Here is an 18063-nt window from a genome sequence, read left to right as displayed (position 1 = left end):
AAGATCCCCCAAGTGTTTTATTTATGAATTCAAATTATATACTTTTGAATTACCAAGTAAACTGGAGTGACTTGCAGACTAACTTTTTAGCATCCCTGAAATACCCTGTACAGCCATGGTTATTTGACACTGGTTCCAGGCCCCCAGGCTGGGGTGGGAGTTTTCCTGGGTGCAAGGGTGGGATGGAGACAGGGGATGCCAGTGGCTTTACACTGGGGACCCCAGGTGGGTCATTGCGTGCCTATCCCCAGCCCAGGCAGCTCCCTGCCTTGTGTTTCCCGGGCTGCAGGGGGGGTTGAACACATGGCCTTTTCTCACCCAATTGCACCACCCTGCTTTGGCTTCAGCTCTTACACAAAACTTCTCTTCTTGGATTACTTCAAGAGGAATTTGCCTCCTGGCTCATTTCTTTCTGCAGACACTGCTCCAGCTCAGAGGTGGAAACTTCCCCTGAGGAGGTGAAGGAGATATCTCCTGGGAGCACAAACCCTAGGAAAGTCAGATGGAGGCTGTCTCACTGCTCCCAGTCAGGATGGGCAACCTCCCCTTCTCCTTCACATGTCCCAGGAGAGTCCCTCTTCTGCCCTGCCATGTTCTGCTTTTCCTACTTGTGAATTCACAGGGCCTCACATCCCAGTCCCAGTCCCAAGTGGGAGCTGACAGAGCCCAGACAGCTGGCATCTGTTTGGGGAATAATACTGCCTTTGGTGAAGTTACACAGAGGGGAAAAGGGCACATTCCCTGACCCACTTTGCTCCCAGGACCCTGGCCATGCAGGAGCTGGATCAGAAGCTTTTTAGAAATCATAGAACCATAAAATGGTTGGGGTCAGAAGGGACTTTAAAGATCATCTGGTTCCAACTCCCCTGCCATGGGAAGGAATGCCTTCCTCTAGACCAGGTTGCTCAGAGCTCCACCCAACCTGGCTTGCTTCGTGCGATGGGGCATCTACAGCCTCTATGGGCAACCCGTTCCAGTGCCCCATTACCCTCATCTCTTCCTAATACATAACCTGTACCCAGCCTCTTTCTGCTTAAAGCCATTCCCACTTGTGCTGACGCCACATGGCCTTGTCAGAAGTCTCTCCCCAGCTCTCTTGTAGCCCCTTCAGAAGGGCTGTAAGGGACTGAAAGAGGGCGCTGCAAGGTCACTCCGGAGCTGTCTCTCGTCCCGGCTGTCCCAGCCTGCGCTTACAGCAGAGGCGCTCCGGCATTCCCTCTGCAGCGCAGCCCCGCTCCCGCCGAGCTCAGGGCTGAGCCTCCTGCCCCGCACCGGGCTGGGAACGCCGAGGAAATAAGGAGCTCGGTCACCAGAGAGCTCCCCAGTTGTGCCAGACACTTCGATTTTAGCACATCCCGCTGCCTCTCGGCTTTCCTGGCGGGACACGCCGCCGCTCCCGCCCCGCCGCTCCCGCGCTTCCCGCACGGCCCCGGCGGCGGGCCGGGCCCGCACCGCCCCCTGGCGGGACCCGCCGGCAGCGCCCCGAGAGCGCCGCGGCTCCGTCTCGGCTTCGGGCCGCGCGTCCGCCCCGGATCCCGCCGGGACACGTCGGAGCGGGGCTTTAAAGGAGCGCAGACCCTGACTGGAAGGTCCTGTTCTGAGGGACCTTTAAAGGAGCGCAGACCCTGACTGGAAGGTCCTGTTCAGAGGGACCTTTAAAGGAGCGCAGACCCGGACTGGAAGGTCCTGTTCAGAGGGACCGCCCGCCCTGGGCGCGCGTGGGGCGGTGAATGGGGTAGACGCCCTGGAGTGCCAAACGCTCTCTGGATCAGGGATGCGCTCGGATGGGTCCGTGCGCGGCTGCCGGTGGCAGCGCGGGTGCCCGGGCGCAGCTCCGTGCGGGGCTGGCACCCGCTGCGGCCGCGGCCGGGGCAGCTCCCGCGCCGTCGCATCCAGTATCATCCCTTCCAGCCCCGTTCCGTTCACGCCTTACACTTCTGATTGTCTTGGATTAAACATTACCAGAGGAAATAATACTAATAGCCTTTCACAGCGAAGAAATCAACTTCTAAGGCATTTGTTATGGAAAGGATTATAATAAATTAAATGCTTAAACTAGCACTGTGCAAGCATTTTTGTCTTGGATCAAAATGTTTGCACTGGCTGTTTAAACATTTAATTTATTATAATAAGAAATATCATTGTAAAAATAAGCATGTTAATTAAACCTGAGTTTTGCAAATGTGAGTCATCCCATGTGGACACAGTATAATGAATATAGACAGGTAGAGTCTGCATGCCCTTTTTTTTCTCATTAAGAAAATTAACATTTACATCTTTAAACCCTGCAGCTATTAGTTATTTTTAATGAAATGTGTTGCCATTTCAAAGTTAAGCTCTTATATGATGCAATCAGATATTGCTAGGTCAGGGAAGAACTTTGCAAATTAAGTTGCAGAGAAGTTGTTTGCCACAGATAATTGATTAAAGTTGTTACATGGATAATCAATTTACACAGTTAAATAAATAAAAATAAATAACTGCTAAGAAAACCCAGGTCATGCCAGGGTGGTAAAACAAAGCAGTATCCCGGCCATCCTGGGGCCCAAAGAAGCCATGAATTTGGAAGCGACAGACTGAACCTCTTTGTTATCATCTGACAGGGGACCGAGGGACCATGGGGACTTCTACAAAGGCGATTTGGACAGTGATGGCTTACTGCTGGTGTGGGTGAGAGAGGATGGAGGCAAAACTCTCTTTTTCTTTCAAGTGAAGTGACTGGAAGAAATTTTTTCTGCCTTCTCATGCCACTGGACTCTGGTGCATCTGTCTGGTCTTGTCCTGGATTCATTGCATGTGTCAAGCTGTATGTTGATATGTAAACAAAATGCACTTGGATTTACTCCCAGCTCTCTCACAGATATGTGGCATAGCCTTGAACATGTTCCTTTACCTCCTAGAGCTTCATAAAACGTTCTCAGCTAGGGCCTTGTCAAGGGTAGGGGTAGTGTTACTCTGTTTTAATTAAGATCCTACCAAGCTGTGCATTCAGAAGTATCTCGGATCTCTTGTAATTGTACATTACTCCAACAGGCAAAGGTCACAGCAGGCTGCTGGCCATGAAGTGATCCCGTTTCTGAAGTAAACAAGCCCCCAAGGGAGGGAGGGAGAAGGAAAGTCTGGCACAAAAATGAAATTAAACTCTAAGGAGGGAGGAGACCTGGTGGATTATTTTCTAGGAGCTGCAGCAGAGAGCTGGGGATGGAATGCTCTCACTTAGGGGTCAAACCCCAAATGCACTGTATACTGTTGTCCCACATGTGGAGATTCAGGTAGGAAATTTGTAGACAAAAGCAATGTTAAGATTTTGTTTTGCAGAGGTGCCTCTTCATGCTATTCTCCAGCTAGCTGTCCACTGAACCCGCTCTTAGTGTCAGTGTGGGTGCCCGGGCTGACTTTTGGAAAGTCGAGGTCCTTGAATTTCTTCCAAGTCCAGTGGACATGTTTTGCATAGAAAAAGAGGATGAATTAAACTGAGGATCCTCTGTACATAATGAAATTACTTAATTAACTTGGGATCATCCTCTCAAACCTTTGTGTGTTTGCAGCCTCTAGACAGCTTAGTCTGCCATCATGTGGGTCCCTCTCTCCTGTCTTCCCAAACTCCCTGCTTTTTTTGTCTTCTCACTGTGAATAGGGAAGAGTTTTCCAGGTGAAGGGAGGAAGTTGTTGCCCTTTCTTCTTCTTTTTGTCTCTCTGTCCCTCTGAGCTCTCTATAATCGTGACCTCTGCTGACATCCTGCAAAACTTCCCTCTTCTTGCAGGACCAAATTTAAGTTACCACAACGCAATGTTGCTTTAGCCGCAAAGGAGTATTTCTACACAGAGTATGAACCTGTGGAAAAAAAGGATAACTTGTCTGCAGGGACATTTGGGCTGGTTGTTCCTCAGTAAGTTGCCCCATCCTGAGGGGATGGAGCACATGGCTGTGTACAGTGACCATCCACAGAGCGGCCAACCAGGACAGGGTCAGGACTCAACGCCCTGGTAGAAGGCTGCAGCCAGCAGTCATGGCGGGTAAAAGGTCCTGGGAGCTGGGCTGTAAAGATGGGCTACCTAGCAGACATCTGCAGAGACAGATGTAATTCCTGTCACCCAGCATTGGGCCATCCACTTAGGAGAATGGATAGGAGGCAGCCTCCACTTCTGGCCTCCAGCACGTTCATCCGATGTTGGTTAAGGCAAAGGTTCACAACTTAAAACTGTTTTCAGATCTGAAAGATGAAGTTGTCACAAATACCTCTGCATTCTTTAGCAGTATTTGACTAGAGCACTGCACAGGATTGCTTCTGTAACTCAGATGTGGGGCTGGTGGGTCCTCCTTACTCAAAAAGTACCCTCTAGGCACAGTTGTGAGCCATCCACTGCAGCAGGAGCTGACAAGGCAAGTGGGGTTTGCCTGCTGCAGGCTGAGTGCTCATGCCTGTGACCCTGAGGATCCTAATGCCCACTCAAAAATAATTAATAATTATCAAATGAATGAACCCACTGGCTTCTCACACCCAGGCTAAGTAATTGCATTTCTCAGCTTGGTGGCCATCTGCTTCCTTTCTATGGGCATCATGGGCATAAGTGTGAAATCAGCTTTGTGTGTCCAGCAGGAGGGATCTGTATCACTGCTGAGGGGGAAACCAACTCCAGGGAGCTTCTCCTATCCATCCATTTAAAAAACAAACACTTGAAGACCTTGGTGTACATGGTGGAAAGTAACACTTCTCTTCAGTTACTAGTCCACATTCTTCAAGCTAAATTTGGGCTTGGGTGACAGCTGAAGAGTCAGTGGGCATTACCACTAGTGATGCTAAGCCTTGAAATTATCCAAAAAGGCAATGTTTTCTCCTTGACCAACCTTGAAATCGATTAGAAACCTCCAGAGGTTTTACATTACATATACGCTGATCTACTTTTTTGGCTGCTGCTCAAAAACACAATCCTATCTTCTTTCCAGGCCCTGGGGCCCTCTTCTCTCTCTGCCCCCTTCCTAATATTTGCTTGACATCTGGATGAGCTAAATGTGCAGCAATTTACCTGATTTTGTTACTTTGGCACATCTGTCCATGAGTAGATGGGTTTCCTGGGTGGTGCTGTCAAAGGACTCAGGGGAAAATGAAGCTGGAGCTGGAGAGGATGGACCATCCCTTTAGGTGACAGTGCACTCACCTGAATTTCTGTATCCACAAGGTCTGTGCCTGTGTCTAGGACAGATGCCGAGTCTGCTGTCATGTACGATGGTGAGATAGTCAACACAGTTATGGGAGACTAGAGAGCAATTGTGAAAAAAGAATGCAGGTGCCTACTGTGAGATGTCAGCCCCCCTAGACCCCCCTGACTAGCTCTGCTTGTCTGCCACAGGAGCGCAGATGCCGGTCATACATGTAGACTCTACACACTGGCCACAGAAGTCACATCTGTCTGGATCATCAGCTAAACCCCACTTGGTGTCTCTGCCTTCAGGGTGTGGTCCCGGCAGCATTTTCTGACACATTTTCAACACATGTCTTGCATGATTAAGTCCCCGCCCCAGAGGTCACAGCCACGTCCACTTGCAAGCATGGGTGCTGGCACCCTGTTTTAGGAGGAGTCCTGCTCCTACAGCATGCACTGCAGGAGCCAGAATCAGGCACCTTAGTGCCTGTTCAATACATAAAGCATCCTTGAAGGCGTGCAAGTGGCACAGGACAGAAGAGCAGATCAATGGGAATTTCACTAATATTTTGGTTGAAGTACCAGTGAAGGCATCCCTGAGATCTTGTCTCCTTGGTGCATGTAGACCTTGATCAGCAGCCAGACCTCCTCCCCTTTTCTCACTCACCCCATCCCCATTTCTCACTCAGCCCCTCCTCATTTCTCCTCAGCAGAACAGGGGTGGAAAATCAGATGAAAAAAGCTCATGGGTCGAGATAGACAGAGAGATCACTTACCAATTACTGTCATGGGTGAAACAGACTTGACTTTAGGAAAATTAATTTAAATTATTGAGAGTTAAAACAAATTTGGAGACCTGCCTAAGGTCTCCAGGGTGTCAGATGCAAGCCCACAGTCCCAGAATATCAGTGGGGCATTCAGGAGACATATTGCAGATACGCCTTAAAGGCTGTGAAAGTACACCTGGAAAAGAGCTTGTGGGAATTACCCACTTTCTTTCATGTCCTAAAAGTGCCTGTTTCTCCCCAGTGACTGTGGAGGGTGTTGAGGGGCTTGGCTCCATTGTAGGTGACTACCAGAAATTTCAGCAGGAGCAGGCTCAAGCTCAGTGTCAATGCTTTTGTGATGTCCTGCTACTGTAGTCAGTTTGGGCCATGGAAATTAATACTGGCTCAGGGAAGGAGTGCTGTCTCCAGTCCTGTGTCTTGGCACCCACTCCTCACCTTTGCCCTCTGAGCCAGGGAAAGGCAGACAGGAGAAAGTAGCTCTTCGTGAGTAAGAGGTTCTGTGGTCATACAGTCTCACCATGTGACATAGGGCTGATGTCACCCAATACTTGGCAAATAAATGGCATTTAACTGATAGGACTGCTGCATTAATTTATGAAGTATAAATAATATACTTCATCAATAATATACTCAGGATAATAAAAATCTAAACCAAACCAAAACAAAAAAACCTAGGACATACACAGTGAAATATTGATCCCAGGGACTTAGCCCAGGAGCCAAGACTTGGGCTCCCCTCCGCACTCAGCTGCGCTTTGGGTGGTGTGTGCTCTTATCTGATGGAGCTTGGAGACTTCCCTCATCTAATTTTAAGCATCTAAAAGTTACATGCATCTAGAAGTCTAGACTGCTGCCCCTTGCCCTTACAAGAAAAGGGGAGATCAGGAGCTTCAGTGATGCACCTGAACAGTCCCCATTACCTGCCCAGGCCAAGATGAGAAGCTCTCAGAAGAAGTCTCTATCTTTCCACTAACCAGAGAGTCCCAGTGAAAGGATGGGCTCAGATTTAAATACTAAGTGGTATTTAATACTAAAATCCCACATTTTACAGCATGTGTGGTGCTAGAACAGACAGATCCCAAACCCCAATGAGACTGTAGCTGCTTGCTGCTGAAAGCTGTTTTGGGAACAGGAACAAGTGACTTTAGTTTCCTACCATTTCAAGGTTGCCTTGCACTGGGGTAGCCCAAACTCCTGATCAGGCAGTGAGGAGCATCAATCCACTTCCAGAAGGGCACGAGCTCTGCTGCAGGAAACAGCACAAATTTGATGCGAAAACCCAGTGCGATGAACCATCCTTTATTGGCCCTGCCAGGGGAGTCGAGGAACCTGCTGTGAAGGTGTTGGGGTATGTAATCCAGGCTTTTGAACTAGATGAGGAAGAACCAGCTTATCAGACAGCCCTCCTTTTTTTGACAGAGAGCCTTTCCCTCCCTGAGTTCAGTTATGACTAATTACTTCCCATGCAGCCTGCTGCTCTGCATCACTGGTGATTAGCCAGAAGGGAGACTACCAGCTTTTTCTCTCAGCACCCATCCTTCAACCACAACTTCAGCTCTAAATTTAACCAAGATGACCCTCTAAGTTCATTAGATGCATCATGATTTTTACTACCAGACTTTAGAGGAATCACCAGAAATGCTCACCTGTTTTCCTGACCATAGGAGATGTATCACAAACGTAGCTTCCCAGCTGAGTCTTACATCAGCCTGATTTAAGTTCCCTTCAAGTTCAATCTCTGAAACTCTTTGCCCACCACAAATCTTCACACTTTGGCATTTGTGAGGCCCCAGTTAAAACTCAGACCCCATGTACATAAAAGCTTGACTGGGTTCTCCCACTCTTGCTACATGGGCTTGAGAAAGCTAGAAGTTGAGGGAGAAGGCGATTTTTGTTGGTTAAGGGACATACAAGCGAGATACTGTTTTCTGCTTACATTTTGAGACACAAAGCCATAATATTTTCTGCTTACATTTTGAGTGTTGTGTATATCTAAGAAAGTTTTATATTTCCTTGGTGAGTCATATCCTATAGATATGTACCATACCAGTTAGATAAATAGCTAAAGAATTCATTATTAAACCCCAAAGCTTTGCCTTGTAAAGATTTTTGGACTATTAATTTGTACAAAATGTGAAACAGTCCGCGTAAAGAGCAATTCTCTCTTTTGGAAAACTTCAATCAAATATTAAAACTCCAGTAGAAGTGTTACTTCTGGTGTAAGCATTTTTTTGAACACAGGAAGAAACCTTCATACTTCATTTTGTTTCATTAACTGCTACTTTACACCTGATTTCAGCAGATGGATTTGAGATCTGCTTTTAGCTTGAAACCCTCATAGGAAGGAATTTCAAAGCTCTGATTTGAATGCTATGATTTTTTTTTCCAGGACAGCCATTTCAGTGAGAAGAGAAATATGTACCATAGAAAATGTCAATACAATCAACATTTTTGATTCCTGTTTTATGCACCTTTCCCTTGATGTATAAATATATGTACATATACACAAGCTACCATCCTTTAGTAAGGCTGCTTTAAAAAGAAGTAAACATTTGAGCACACACCCATAGAGCCTGGCTCAATGTCTCAGCCAGAGCAGAAAGCGAAGTGCTCGGGTGGCTGCTGATGCAAAGACATCAGCACAGCATGAACGTTTCCACTGATGAACAGAGCTTCACTTGCTTCACTAAAATTACACCACTCCCCACCCGTGAAGGACTGAGCTGGAAGAGCTCAGACCAGGCAGTGACAAGTAAAGGCTGGCTCTGTCACCCTAGCCTCCCTCCCAGCCAGCATTAAAAGCTTTAGAGCTAAACCACCAGAGGTATTGCCAGAGACCAACGATGGGCAAGACTAAAAGTAGCTCCTTCCCACTGTATTCCCCAGCACAAAATACTTCTGTTGACCTGTGAAGACCTCTGTGTCCTGAGGCATGAAATCCATGAACAGAACTCTCTGAACATCACAAAACCTTTATTAGTGTTTATCAGTGATACAGATTACAGGAACCAAAGGCAATTAAATAACACTTAAGCTGACCACAGACTCAAGAAATACAAGTCACATTTGGCAAGGCAAACTTCTCAGTACACTGGATTGCTTAGGTTATTATTACACCGTGAAAGAGGAATTTCCCTTACAAGATTCTACATATTCAGGATATTATTATTAATTGTTATTACTGTGTCTTTCAGACAGCTCCTTTGGCAAGAATTCCCATTTTTAAGTACTTATTATATAAAAATATAATGAATTTTCATTATGTACAAACATTACATTACACAATGTACAGGTTAAAAACACTACAAAAAATGGCAGGCCATGGGTAAACCAAAAGCAAAAGAAAAAACCCCAATGTAGAAAACACAAAAAAAATTTAAATACTGCACATTTCATAAAAATTACATTAACTACAAACAAATATTTTTGTTTGCAAATATCAAACAGTACTGATCTGATTGGAAATCTTTCCCAAACGACTTCATTTTTAAGGCACATCTTGCATATTTACACATATGACACTGGATCTGGTCAATAACTTAAAGGCTCTCGGGAGTGACCCAGTTGTGTGCGCAGGGAGGGCTGCGCTCGAGGGGGGGCACGCTGGGCTATGCCTTCTCAGTCGTCTCAGTCTGGGGGCCCAGGTATCTAGTTGAGGGGGCTGGGAACAGGGGCACCCCAATCTCCTGAAGGTCAGGGAGCCGCGCAGGGCGTGGTGGGGAGAGGAGCGTGATCGTCCGGTCAAAGTCCCTGTGCAGCACCTTCTCATAGACGCTCTGAAGCCCAACTGTTTTGGGCAGCTGGGCTTGATAAAAGTTGTCCCTGCGAAGGGGATCCCTTGGCAAGGACGTGCTCTTGCAGAAGGTGGAGAGGGGTGCTGAAGGATATGGAGAGGGGTGAGGGTTGGCTCGGCCACAGGAGGGGCTCCAGCAGCGGTCGGAATGCCCCAGGATCTTGCATTCAGCTGTGCATGCCCACAGACCTAGAGAGAGGGGAGGAGAAACCTGTCATTACTGCAGGAATAAATCCACACCGTTCACAGAGTTACCAGTCACAGGATGATTCATTGCACTGACAGTAGGAGTGGGGAGACAATGCTTTACAGTACAACAAAAATCCAGATTTGGTTAGGTAATATTGTTTTGTTAGGGACACTCCTCACAAAAAGGGAACCTATTTTTAGGAAAAAAATCCAATCCTACAGCACTTCTGGCAAATCCTTATTTGCGCTGGGCTCTCAGTGCAGAGACGAATCAACACCTAACAGCCTGCTACAAGGAGATGGGCAGTTTGAGCCATGCAGCATCTGGCTTCCCCTTCTAGCTGCCCTGCCTGATCACTGTGCCCCACAGATGGGTCCCTGCATCCACCTCCGCATCCACCCATCTTTCTGTCTGAGGTCCAGTGGGGAGCAGGGGCAGAGCCCTTACCGTTCTGCATGTGTGTGATGAGGTCTTTCTTCAGGGCATCTCCGCTGATATCCGAGTCGCTGTCGTTAAAATCACTGTCGCCTTTGCCGCTGTCTTTGCCACTGAACTTCTCTGCCTCCCGGCCGGAGATGGTGTTGAAGGAGTGTCCTTTCCAAATGGCCACGGGGGGAGCAGGCTCCTTGTTGTAGCTCGGAGCGGCAGCAAAACCCTGCTGGTGGGGAGGAAAATCAAAGGAGACATGAGAGAGGGAAGCAGTGAAAAGTAAACCAACATTAACTGTACCTCTGCAATTCACATCCTCCAAGACACCGCCCAGCCCTTAGCCCACTTCCCTGTGGTGGGACCTTACCTCCCCACTCTGTCCCCTCAGCCTCTTCTGACCGTCGTAGAGGCAAGTGCTGTCGCTGCCGCTCTCAGTGGTGGCGATCTCTTCAGTCGCTGGAGAGGGGTCAGGGCTGGTGAAAGAGGCTTTGCTGGGAAAGGTTCGTACCTCAAATATGTTTCCCCTCTGGCTGCCCTCCTCCTGATGGCCTTTCTCCAGGTGGGAGATGTCTATTTGGTCCTTCAGGGCAGCGTTGTTTTTGAGGTTCCCCTTCTTGCGCCTGTTGCAGGTGGTGGCAATGGTGATTATAGCCACCAGGAGGAGGGTGCAGCTGCCTGCCAGGACAATGATCACGATCAGAGGGATGTCCCACTGCAAAGCCTTTCCTTCCCAGGAGCTGGGCTTGGCTATGTCTTGGATACTGGATGGGGCAGTGGCAGTCACCAGGAAGTTGACTGTGGCAGTTGTGGCCAGGGGAGGTCTGCCATTGTCTGTCACAGTGAGGATGACCTTGAATAGCTGTCCCAGCTCTTCAGAGAGGTCACCCCTCAGCACAATGTCCCCACTACTTGGGTTGATGGTGAAGAGGTCTTGCTGGGACTCTTCCAGGAAGGCAAAGGTGAGCTCAGCATTGGCACCATCATCTGCATCTCGAGCTTTGATTTGGGCCACCAGGGAGTCACGGGTGGTCTTGCTGGACACACCGATTTCCACAGTCCCATTGGTGAGCACTGGGTGGATGATGACAGGAGGGTTGTCATTCTGGTCCACCATTCTCACTTTGACAACAGTGCTGCTGGAGAGCTGTGGGGAGCCACCATCAGTGGCCTGGATCCTCAGGTCCAACTGCTTGAGGATCTCGTAGTTGAATGTCCTGAGGGCGTAGATAGCCCCAGTGGCGGGGTCCACCGAGACGTAGGTGGAGATGGGGGCCCCCATGACCTGCGTCTCTAGGAGCCGGTAGGTGACCTTACCATTGTGGCCAAGATCAGGGTCACGAGCCACCACTGTGGTGATATAGGCACCCGGGGGGTTGTTCTCTGGTACAGCCACCTCGTAGAGGGGCTTGGCGAAGAGCGGCGCGTTGTCATTCTCATCGCTCACCCGCACTGTGTACTGGCGCACAGTCTTGAAGGGCGGCGAGCCCAGGTCCTCAGCCACCACAGTGAGGTTGTACTCAGGGATGCGCTCACGGTCCAGTGCCGCTGTGGTGACGATCATGTAGCTGTCCTCGTAGGCTCGCTGCAGGGCGAAGTGGTCATGGCCACGGAGGCTGCAGCGCACCTGCCCGTTGGCACCCGAGTCGCGGTCTGTGGCGCTGACGAGGGCCACGAAGCTCTCAGTGGCTGCCGCCTCGCTGACGTAGGCCACGCCGGCAGCACTGGCAGCACCACGGAGGGCGCTGATGCTGATGCGCGGAGCGTTGTCGTTGACGTCGGTGAGGCGCACGACGACGGTGCAGGTGGCAGCACGGGGGCTGGCCCCACGGTCCTGGGCACGCACGTCCAGCTCGTAGGTGCGAGTGCGCTCGTAGTCCACGGCAGCCTCCAACGTGAGGTGGCCTGAGCGCGGGTCGAGGCGGAAGAGCCGCCGTGCCTCAGGGGGCACCTGGCTGCTGAAGGCATAGACCACTTCACCATTGGGGCCCTCATCAGGGTCAGCAGCATCCAGATCGAGCAGCAGGGAGCCGGGCGGTGCATCCTCAGGCAGCTCCACCGTGACTGAGCTCTGGGCAAAGGTTGGACTGTTGTCATTGGCGTCGAGAACACGGACATGCACGGTGGCTGTGCCCGAGCGTGCTGGACTGCCACCATCCTTGGCCACAAGCTCCAGGGTGTAGGAGGGCTGGCGCTCACGGTCCAGTTCCTGGAGCAGCACCAGGTCGGCACAGCGTGCCCCATCCGCCCGTGTCTGTGCCTCCACACCGAAGTGGCTGTTGAGGGAGACCTGGAAGCTCTGGATGGAGTTGGAGCCCACGTCCTCATCCACAGCCACCTCCAGTGGGAGGCGAGTGCCAGGTGCAGCACTCTCCGAAATCTCCAGCGCCATCTGGGCATGGGGGAAGCGCGGTGCATTGTCATTGATGTCACGCACCTCTAGCTCCACGTGCACCAGGCGGTAGCGCTCCCGCCAGCAGCTCACCACGTCGAAGGCCAGGACACACTGGGGGGCTTGGCCGCACAGCCGCTCCCGGTCCAGCCCCGCTTCACCGATGCTCAGCTGCCCGTCCTCCTCCCGCACCCGTACCAGCGAACTGTTGCTGAACTGCCGCATCAGGCGAAAGCTCATCTCCCCCGGCGCCTTCACCGGCATCTCGTCGGCCAGAGTACCGATCACCGTGCCCGGCGCGCCCTCCTCGTCGGTGCGATACCTCACCGTCTTGCAGCGGGACAGGGCCAGCAGGCAGGCGGCGGCCAGCAGCCGCAGGGGGCTCATGGCAGCGGCGCGGGGCTCAGCCCGACGGCGCGGAGCGGGCGGGATGGGAGCGGGTCCGGCCGGGACACACCGGGATGGCTCCACCGCCGTCTGCGCCCCCCGCGCCGCCGCGCCGCCTTTCATAGACGGCGCTATGCAAATGAGCAGGCGGCGGAGCCAATGGGAGGCGGCGCAGCGCGGGCGGCGGGCGGCCCCCGGCGCTCCCCGGGCCGGGCCGGGAGCGGGGTCGCGGGGCGCTCGCCTTTGTTTTCTTTAACTCTGCGGGGTCTGGGGGGTTTCTTTTCTTTTTTCCTTCCCCCAACCCACTTCCCCCGCACCGTCGCTATTTCTTTTCCCCCGTTTATTTATTTCTCATTTTCTCCCCCCTTTCCTCCCGCTCCCGTCTCTTCCCTCTCTCCGTAGGCGCGGCAGCGGAGGTGGCGCGGGGAGCGCGGAGTGCGGTGCGCGGTGGGATTTGTTAATCCGCCAGCAAGTCGGGACAGGTGCCGTGTCGTGGCATGCCGTGCCGTAGTATGTCGCGCCGTGTCGTGGCATGTCGCGCTGTGTCGCGGCGTGCCGCGGGGGCGCGGGGCGGGCGCGCATTAGCGGGGCGCGGGGGAGCGGCGGGGGCGGCATTCAGCTGCACCCGGAGTGGTGTGTCACTCGCGTGAGAGCCTGTGATCAGCGCCGTAAGTCGCCTTTCAGGAGGTGTCCCCGCATGCTTTAGTATGCATGTCACCGCCCGGGTTTCTTAAGCCTGGGGCACTAGCAGGCGAGGAAGAAAAAAAGAAAAAAAAAGTTCCAAATAGGATTTAGCATAAGCTTGAGGAGATTTGGAAAGGTTTCAAAGATCAGGCAGTATCAAAGGCTTATGAAGCCCTCGTTAGCTGTAGAAATATAATAGCATGGCAGGCTATCCCATTCGAGAAACCAATGTCTGTATTATTTCACAGTGACAGGCTAAAGGGAGAGAAAGTTGAACAGTTTCCACAGAGGAGTTGGACTAAGTTGAATATAATGAGCAAACGCCACATGTATCCATTATGTCCCTCTATTCATTCCCAATCACTGCCATAACTCTTTGACTAAACGATGATGAGCGCTGAATTACACACAATGCCCTGCTCATATTAAAATACATTTAAGACCTATCCCTCCTGGTGCCCTGTTACGCCTATTCACAGGATTTTCTTTTTGTCCTAATAGGGCCTCTCTGGGAAGCAACACCAGTCTCGTTCCAGAAGAACAAAATAACAGCATGAGGCTGAAACCTGGCACGAACCGGGGGGAACGAAACCATCTGCCCCGCAAGGCACCGAGGCCCTGCGCGGAGCCCGCTGCAGCTTCCCAGCCCCGCAGTGCCTCAGAAGCCATGGGGCTGCCGGCCTTGGCCCGCAGGGAGAAGTCTTGACGGGGAGGAAGATGGGGGTCCTGAGGGGCAACGCTTCTCCGGGAAACCTCACGCCCTTCCTCTCCTCTCCTCTCCTCTCCTCTCCTCTCCTCTCCTCTCCTCTCCTCTCCTCTCCTCTCCTCTCCTCTCCTCTCCTCTCCTCTCCTCTCCTCTCCTCTCCTCTCCTCTCCTCTCCTCTCCTCTCCTCTCCTCTCCTCTCCTCTCCTCTCCTCTCCTCTCCTCTCCTCTCCTCTCCTCTCCTCTCCTCTCCTCTCCTCTCCTCTCCTCTCCTCTCCTCTCCTCTCCTCTCCTCTCCTCTCCTCTCCTCTCCTCTCCTCTCCTCTCCTCTCCTCTCCTCTCCTCTCCTCTCCTCTCCTCTCCTCTCCTCTCCTCTCCTCTCCTCTCCTCTCCTCTCCTCTCCTCTCCTCTCCTCTCCTCTCCTCTCCTCTCCTCTCCTCTCCTCTCCTCTCCTCTCCTCTCCTCTCCTCTCCTCTCCTCTCCTCTCCTCTCCTCTCCTCTCCTCTCCCCGTATGTCAGGGGACCCAAGACATTGATTTTAAAGGAAGAGGGTGACAAACAGCATGCGGTCCGGTCCAACCCCGCGCCGGTTTCCTTTGGAAACCCTGGATATAAGCGCTCGGCTCGGCGCGGAGCGCTGCCGCATCCCGGGGCTCCATCCCGGGCTGCGTGCGAGGTGCGCGGGGCGCTGCGCGGGGCGGCACGCGAGCGGGGGGCGGCGGGCTGCCCGCAGCGCCGGCTTATGGAAATGGGATTTAAATCGCGCCTCGGCCCTGGCTGCGGGGGCGCGGGGAGGGGGGCACGCTCCGCCGCCAACAAAAGCCCCCCGAACGCGCGGTTTCCATACGAACAAACCTCCGCGGAGCTCTTTTCTCCTGCCCGCGGGAGCTCCGCAGGCGGCCGCCCGGCGGGGCGGGGAGCTTGCGGGCCGGGCCGCCCCGAGCCGGGCCGGGGTCCGCACCGGGCAGAGGTCCGAGGTGTGGAGACTGGAAGCGGGCTGCCTGGGAACGGGGCCGCTGGTCGGGAGCGGGCAGTGGGCAGCGGGGCGGCCTCTCGTGTGTAACAGGATTATCTTTGCCATTTCAAGTTCCATACAGCATGTAATTTATTTTTAATTAGGATTAGATCGAGCAGAGAAGGAGACCAGACCTTTCCCCACACCTCCCCCTCCCCGCAAAGGCATGGCTATTCCACGAGGAGCTCTTATTCTTTACAAAAAGCCAATCAATCGATAAACCAGGACCTGTGTTCACCTCCCACGCACTTTGCAGGAGAAAAGGGTGAAAAGGGCTGTATTTTCAATGTATGCTCAAGTATCTGAATCAGAAGGGGAGGCTTGGAAATCCTTCCCTTTCCCATCTATCCAGTCCTGCTTTCACATGCTTTCTATCCAAACCCATTTTTAAGAGGGACTCAGTGGGGTCTTGCTCATCATGCCTTTTTTTTTTTTTTTTTTTTTTTTGTGCGTGTGTGTGTGTGTGTGTGTGTGTGTGTGTGTGTGTGTGTATGTGTATTTTGTTTTAGAGTTCAAATGCACTTTCTGCCTGCTTGGGTTATTTTTTTTTTTGCTGTAGTGACTTTGATTTAAAAAAAAACCCCGAATGTATCAATCTCTCTATTCTCCCCAATAGACCTCACCACACAAGTGTTCTGAAAGGCTAGTGAAGAATCCTGTTTTACAGCTCAAAATAAACATACGGATCAGCTGCATTAAAAGCACTTCTTTGAAATATTGTGGTTAAACAGCCCAGATTGGTTGATTGCTCCATGTGGGGACATATGTTCTTGCAAACTGTGCGTATTGTTACTAATGGGGATTCTCACACCACAGCCTCTCCTTTGAATCTGAGGCACTGGTGGTTTCTCTGGAGCTGTTGCAAGGTTGTTTTAATAATTTACCAGCTCTCTTGCACTTAGTGTTGTTGCGGAGACTCAGAGCGTGCAAAGAATGAGGTGTTTTGCGGTGTCCAGAGGTCTGATCTCTGCTGCCAAGCTGCTCTCTGTACCTCTTTAGACACAGAAATCAAAGCTGCTCTGAGAGATGGGTGCCAGGCAGAGGAAAAAGCAAGGCTTCTCCACGCACCTCTGTGAACCTGGAATCTTGGGTAATGTGTTGCTCCCAAGGAGGGGGAGCACTCCTGGACCACCAGCCTGTTGCCAATATCAGTAAAATGAGTGATTGCCAGCAAATCACTCCAGGTTTCTCCTTTTCAGCTTTGAACTTACTTCTTTTTTCCCCCAATTCAGATCTTGGAAATAAAGTTTGTGGGTGTTTTTCCCTCTCCCCAGGTAGTTATTGCCTTACAAGGGGTGGCAAAACCCCGGAATCTCATCCCGTTCTTCACTCCTCCAGCTGAGCGATGACACTTAACTGCTTTTTCCCATCACTTACGGCACAGTAGGTTCACATAGGTGTCAAGGTGTCAAGTGTCCCAGTGCAGCAGGGTAAGAATTCCCTCCTCTCAACAGGTGCCTGGGATCCTGCCCAGGGATCTCTGTTCATGGAGATAAGCTTGAAGGTCCTATGTTTTAGAGGTGTGAGAGAAGCCAAGGTTCCTATTGAGCTCCATCTAGTATCTCAGGACCATGTGTACCTTGAGGGAGAGCATGCAGCTTCATGCATGCACAGGGATCTGTTTGACCCTCTTTATAGACATGAAGTTGAGGTGCAGCATGTCCCCCCACCCCTTGTCTCTTAGCCTGCAGAGCTGGTAGCATGGCCCTCCCTCCCTGGAAACTCATCTCCATGCTCAGGCCTTCCTCTTTCTTCTTGGGCATCCCCAGGACTTCGCTGCCTTGGAGCGATCTACAAAAACAAAGGAATTCTTTCTGCTTCAGGGTCTAAACAATCCCCCCTGTTTAATCATTTCTGCTGAAACTAAGGAAGTGTGGGTTAACCTGTCAAGCTCCACAAGCCTGGGCTGACCAAAACCCCTGGAAAACAAAGGAGTGGAACGAACCGGCGAAGGGTTTTGTTGCTCTCTGGCTGTTTGTGTTGGAGGGTAGCATGTGGCATTGTGCTTCTGTCTCCAGCCATGCGGGCTATAGAAGACACGGCTGCAAACCTTTCCATGAGCTATGGGTTGGTACCAGGGTTATAAATCATTCTGATCATTTGTTTATTTGCTTCAAATGCTACCCTGCCTGCATCTCCCCTCTGTGAAATGTGGGTTAGAAGAAGGAGTTTGTTTTGCAGAAGAAAGAAATTGCATGCCTGTACCCCCCACTCAGCAAGCAGTTTTGATTCCACAGGGAATTTATTTTTTAATTGGATTAATTTCTAGCCTCTCCCAGAGTAGCAGCTGGGGTCTTTGATACAAGAGGTTAAAACAAAGGGGCATGAAACAAAAGAACAGTTTTCTGCATTCCCTACACTGCGTGGGGCAAGCTGCCTGGAAGTATCCTTGGGGCAGTGCATTCCTAAAGGTCTCCCCATGTTGTCCTTAGGCAGGGTCTACTGCAGGTTTTTGGGGGTGTTTCCTGGTCTGTCTTGCTGGCAAGATATCTGAATATGAGATTTTGCCTCCTAACCCAGCTTATGTTCCCACATAACTT

At 51.3% G+C, this 18063-nt stretch overlaps 1 protein-coding gene across 1 annotated transcript; it reads right to left on the bottom strand.

The window, feature by feature from the left end:
• Positions 1-8889: 8889 nt before the first annotated feature.
• PCDH8 (protocadherin 8) lies at positions 8890-13259 on the bottom strand. The gene is made up of 3 exons (XM_002199067.6): positions 10713-13259; positions 10364-10574; positions 8890-9915 (listed from the first exon to the last, which is right to left on the bottom strand). Exons 1-3 carry the CDS (start codon positions 13242-13244, stop codon positions 9542-9544), a joined length of 3117 nt encoding a protein of 1038 aa, XP_002199103.5. The 5' UTR covers positions 13245-13259; the 3' UTR covers positions 8890-9541.
• Positions 13260-18063: the final 4804 nt, after the last annotated feature.

Source organism: Taeniopygia guttata, chromosome 1 (genome assembly GCF_048771995.1).
Source record: "Taeniopygia guttata chromosome 1, bTaeGut7.mat, whole genome shotgun sequence".
Taxonomy (NCBI): Eukaryota; Metazoa; Chordata; class Aves; order Passeriformes; family Estrildidae; genus Taeniopygia; species Taeniopygia guttata.
The sequence above is the reverse complement of the archived record's forward strand: the minus strand, read 5'-3'. Positions and strand labels throughout refer to the sequence as shown.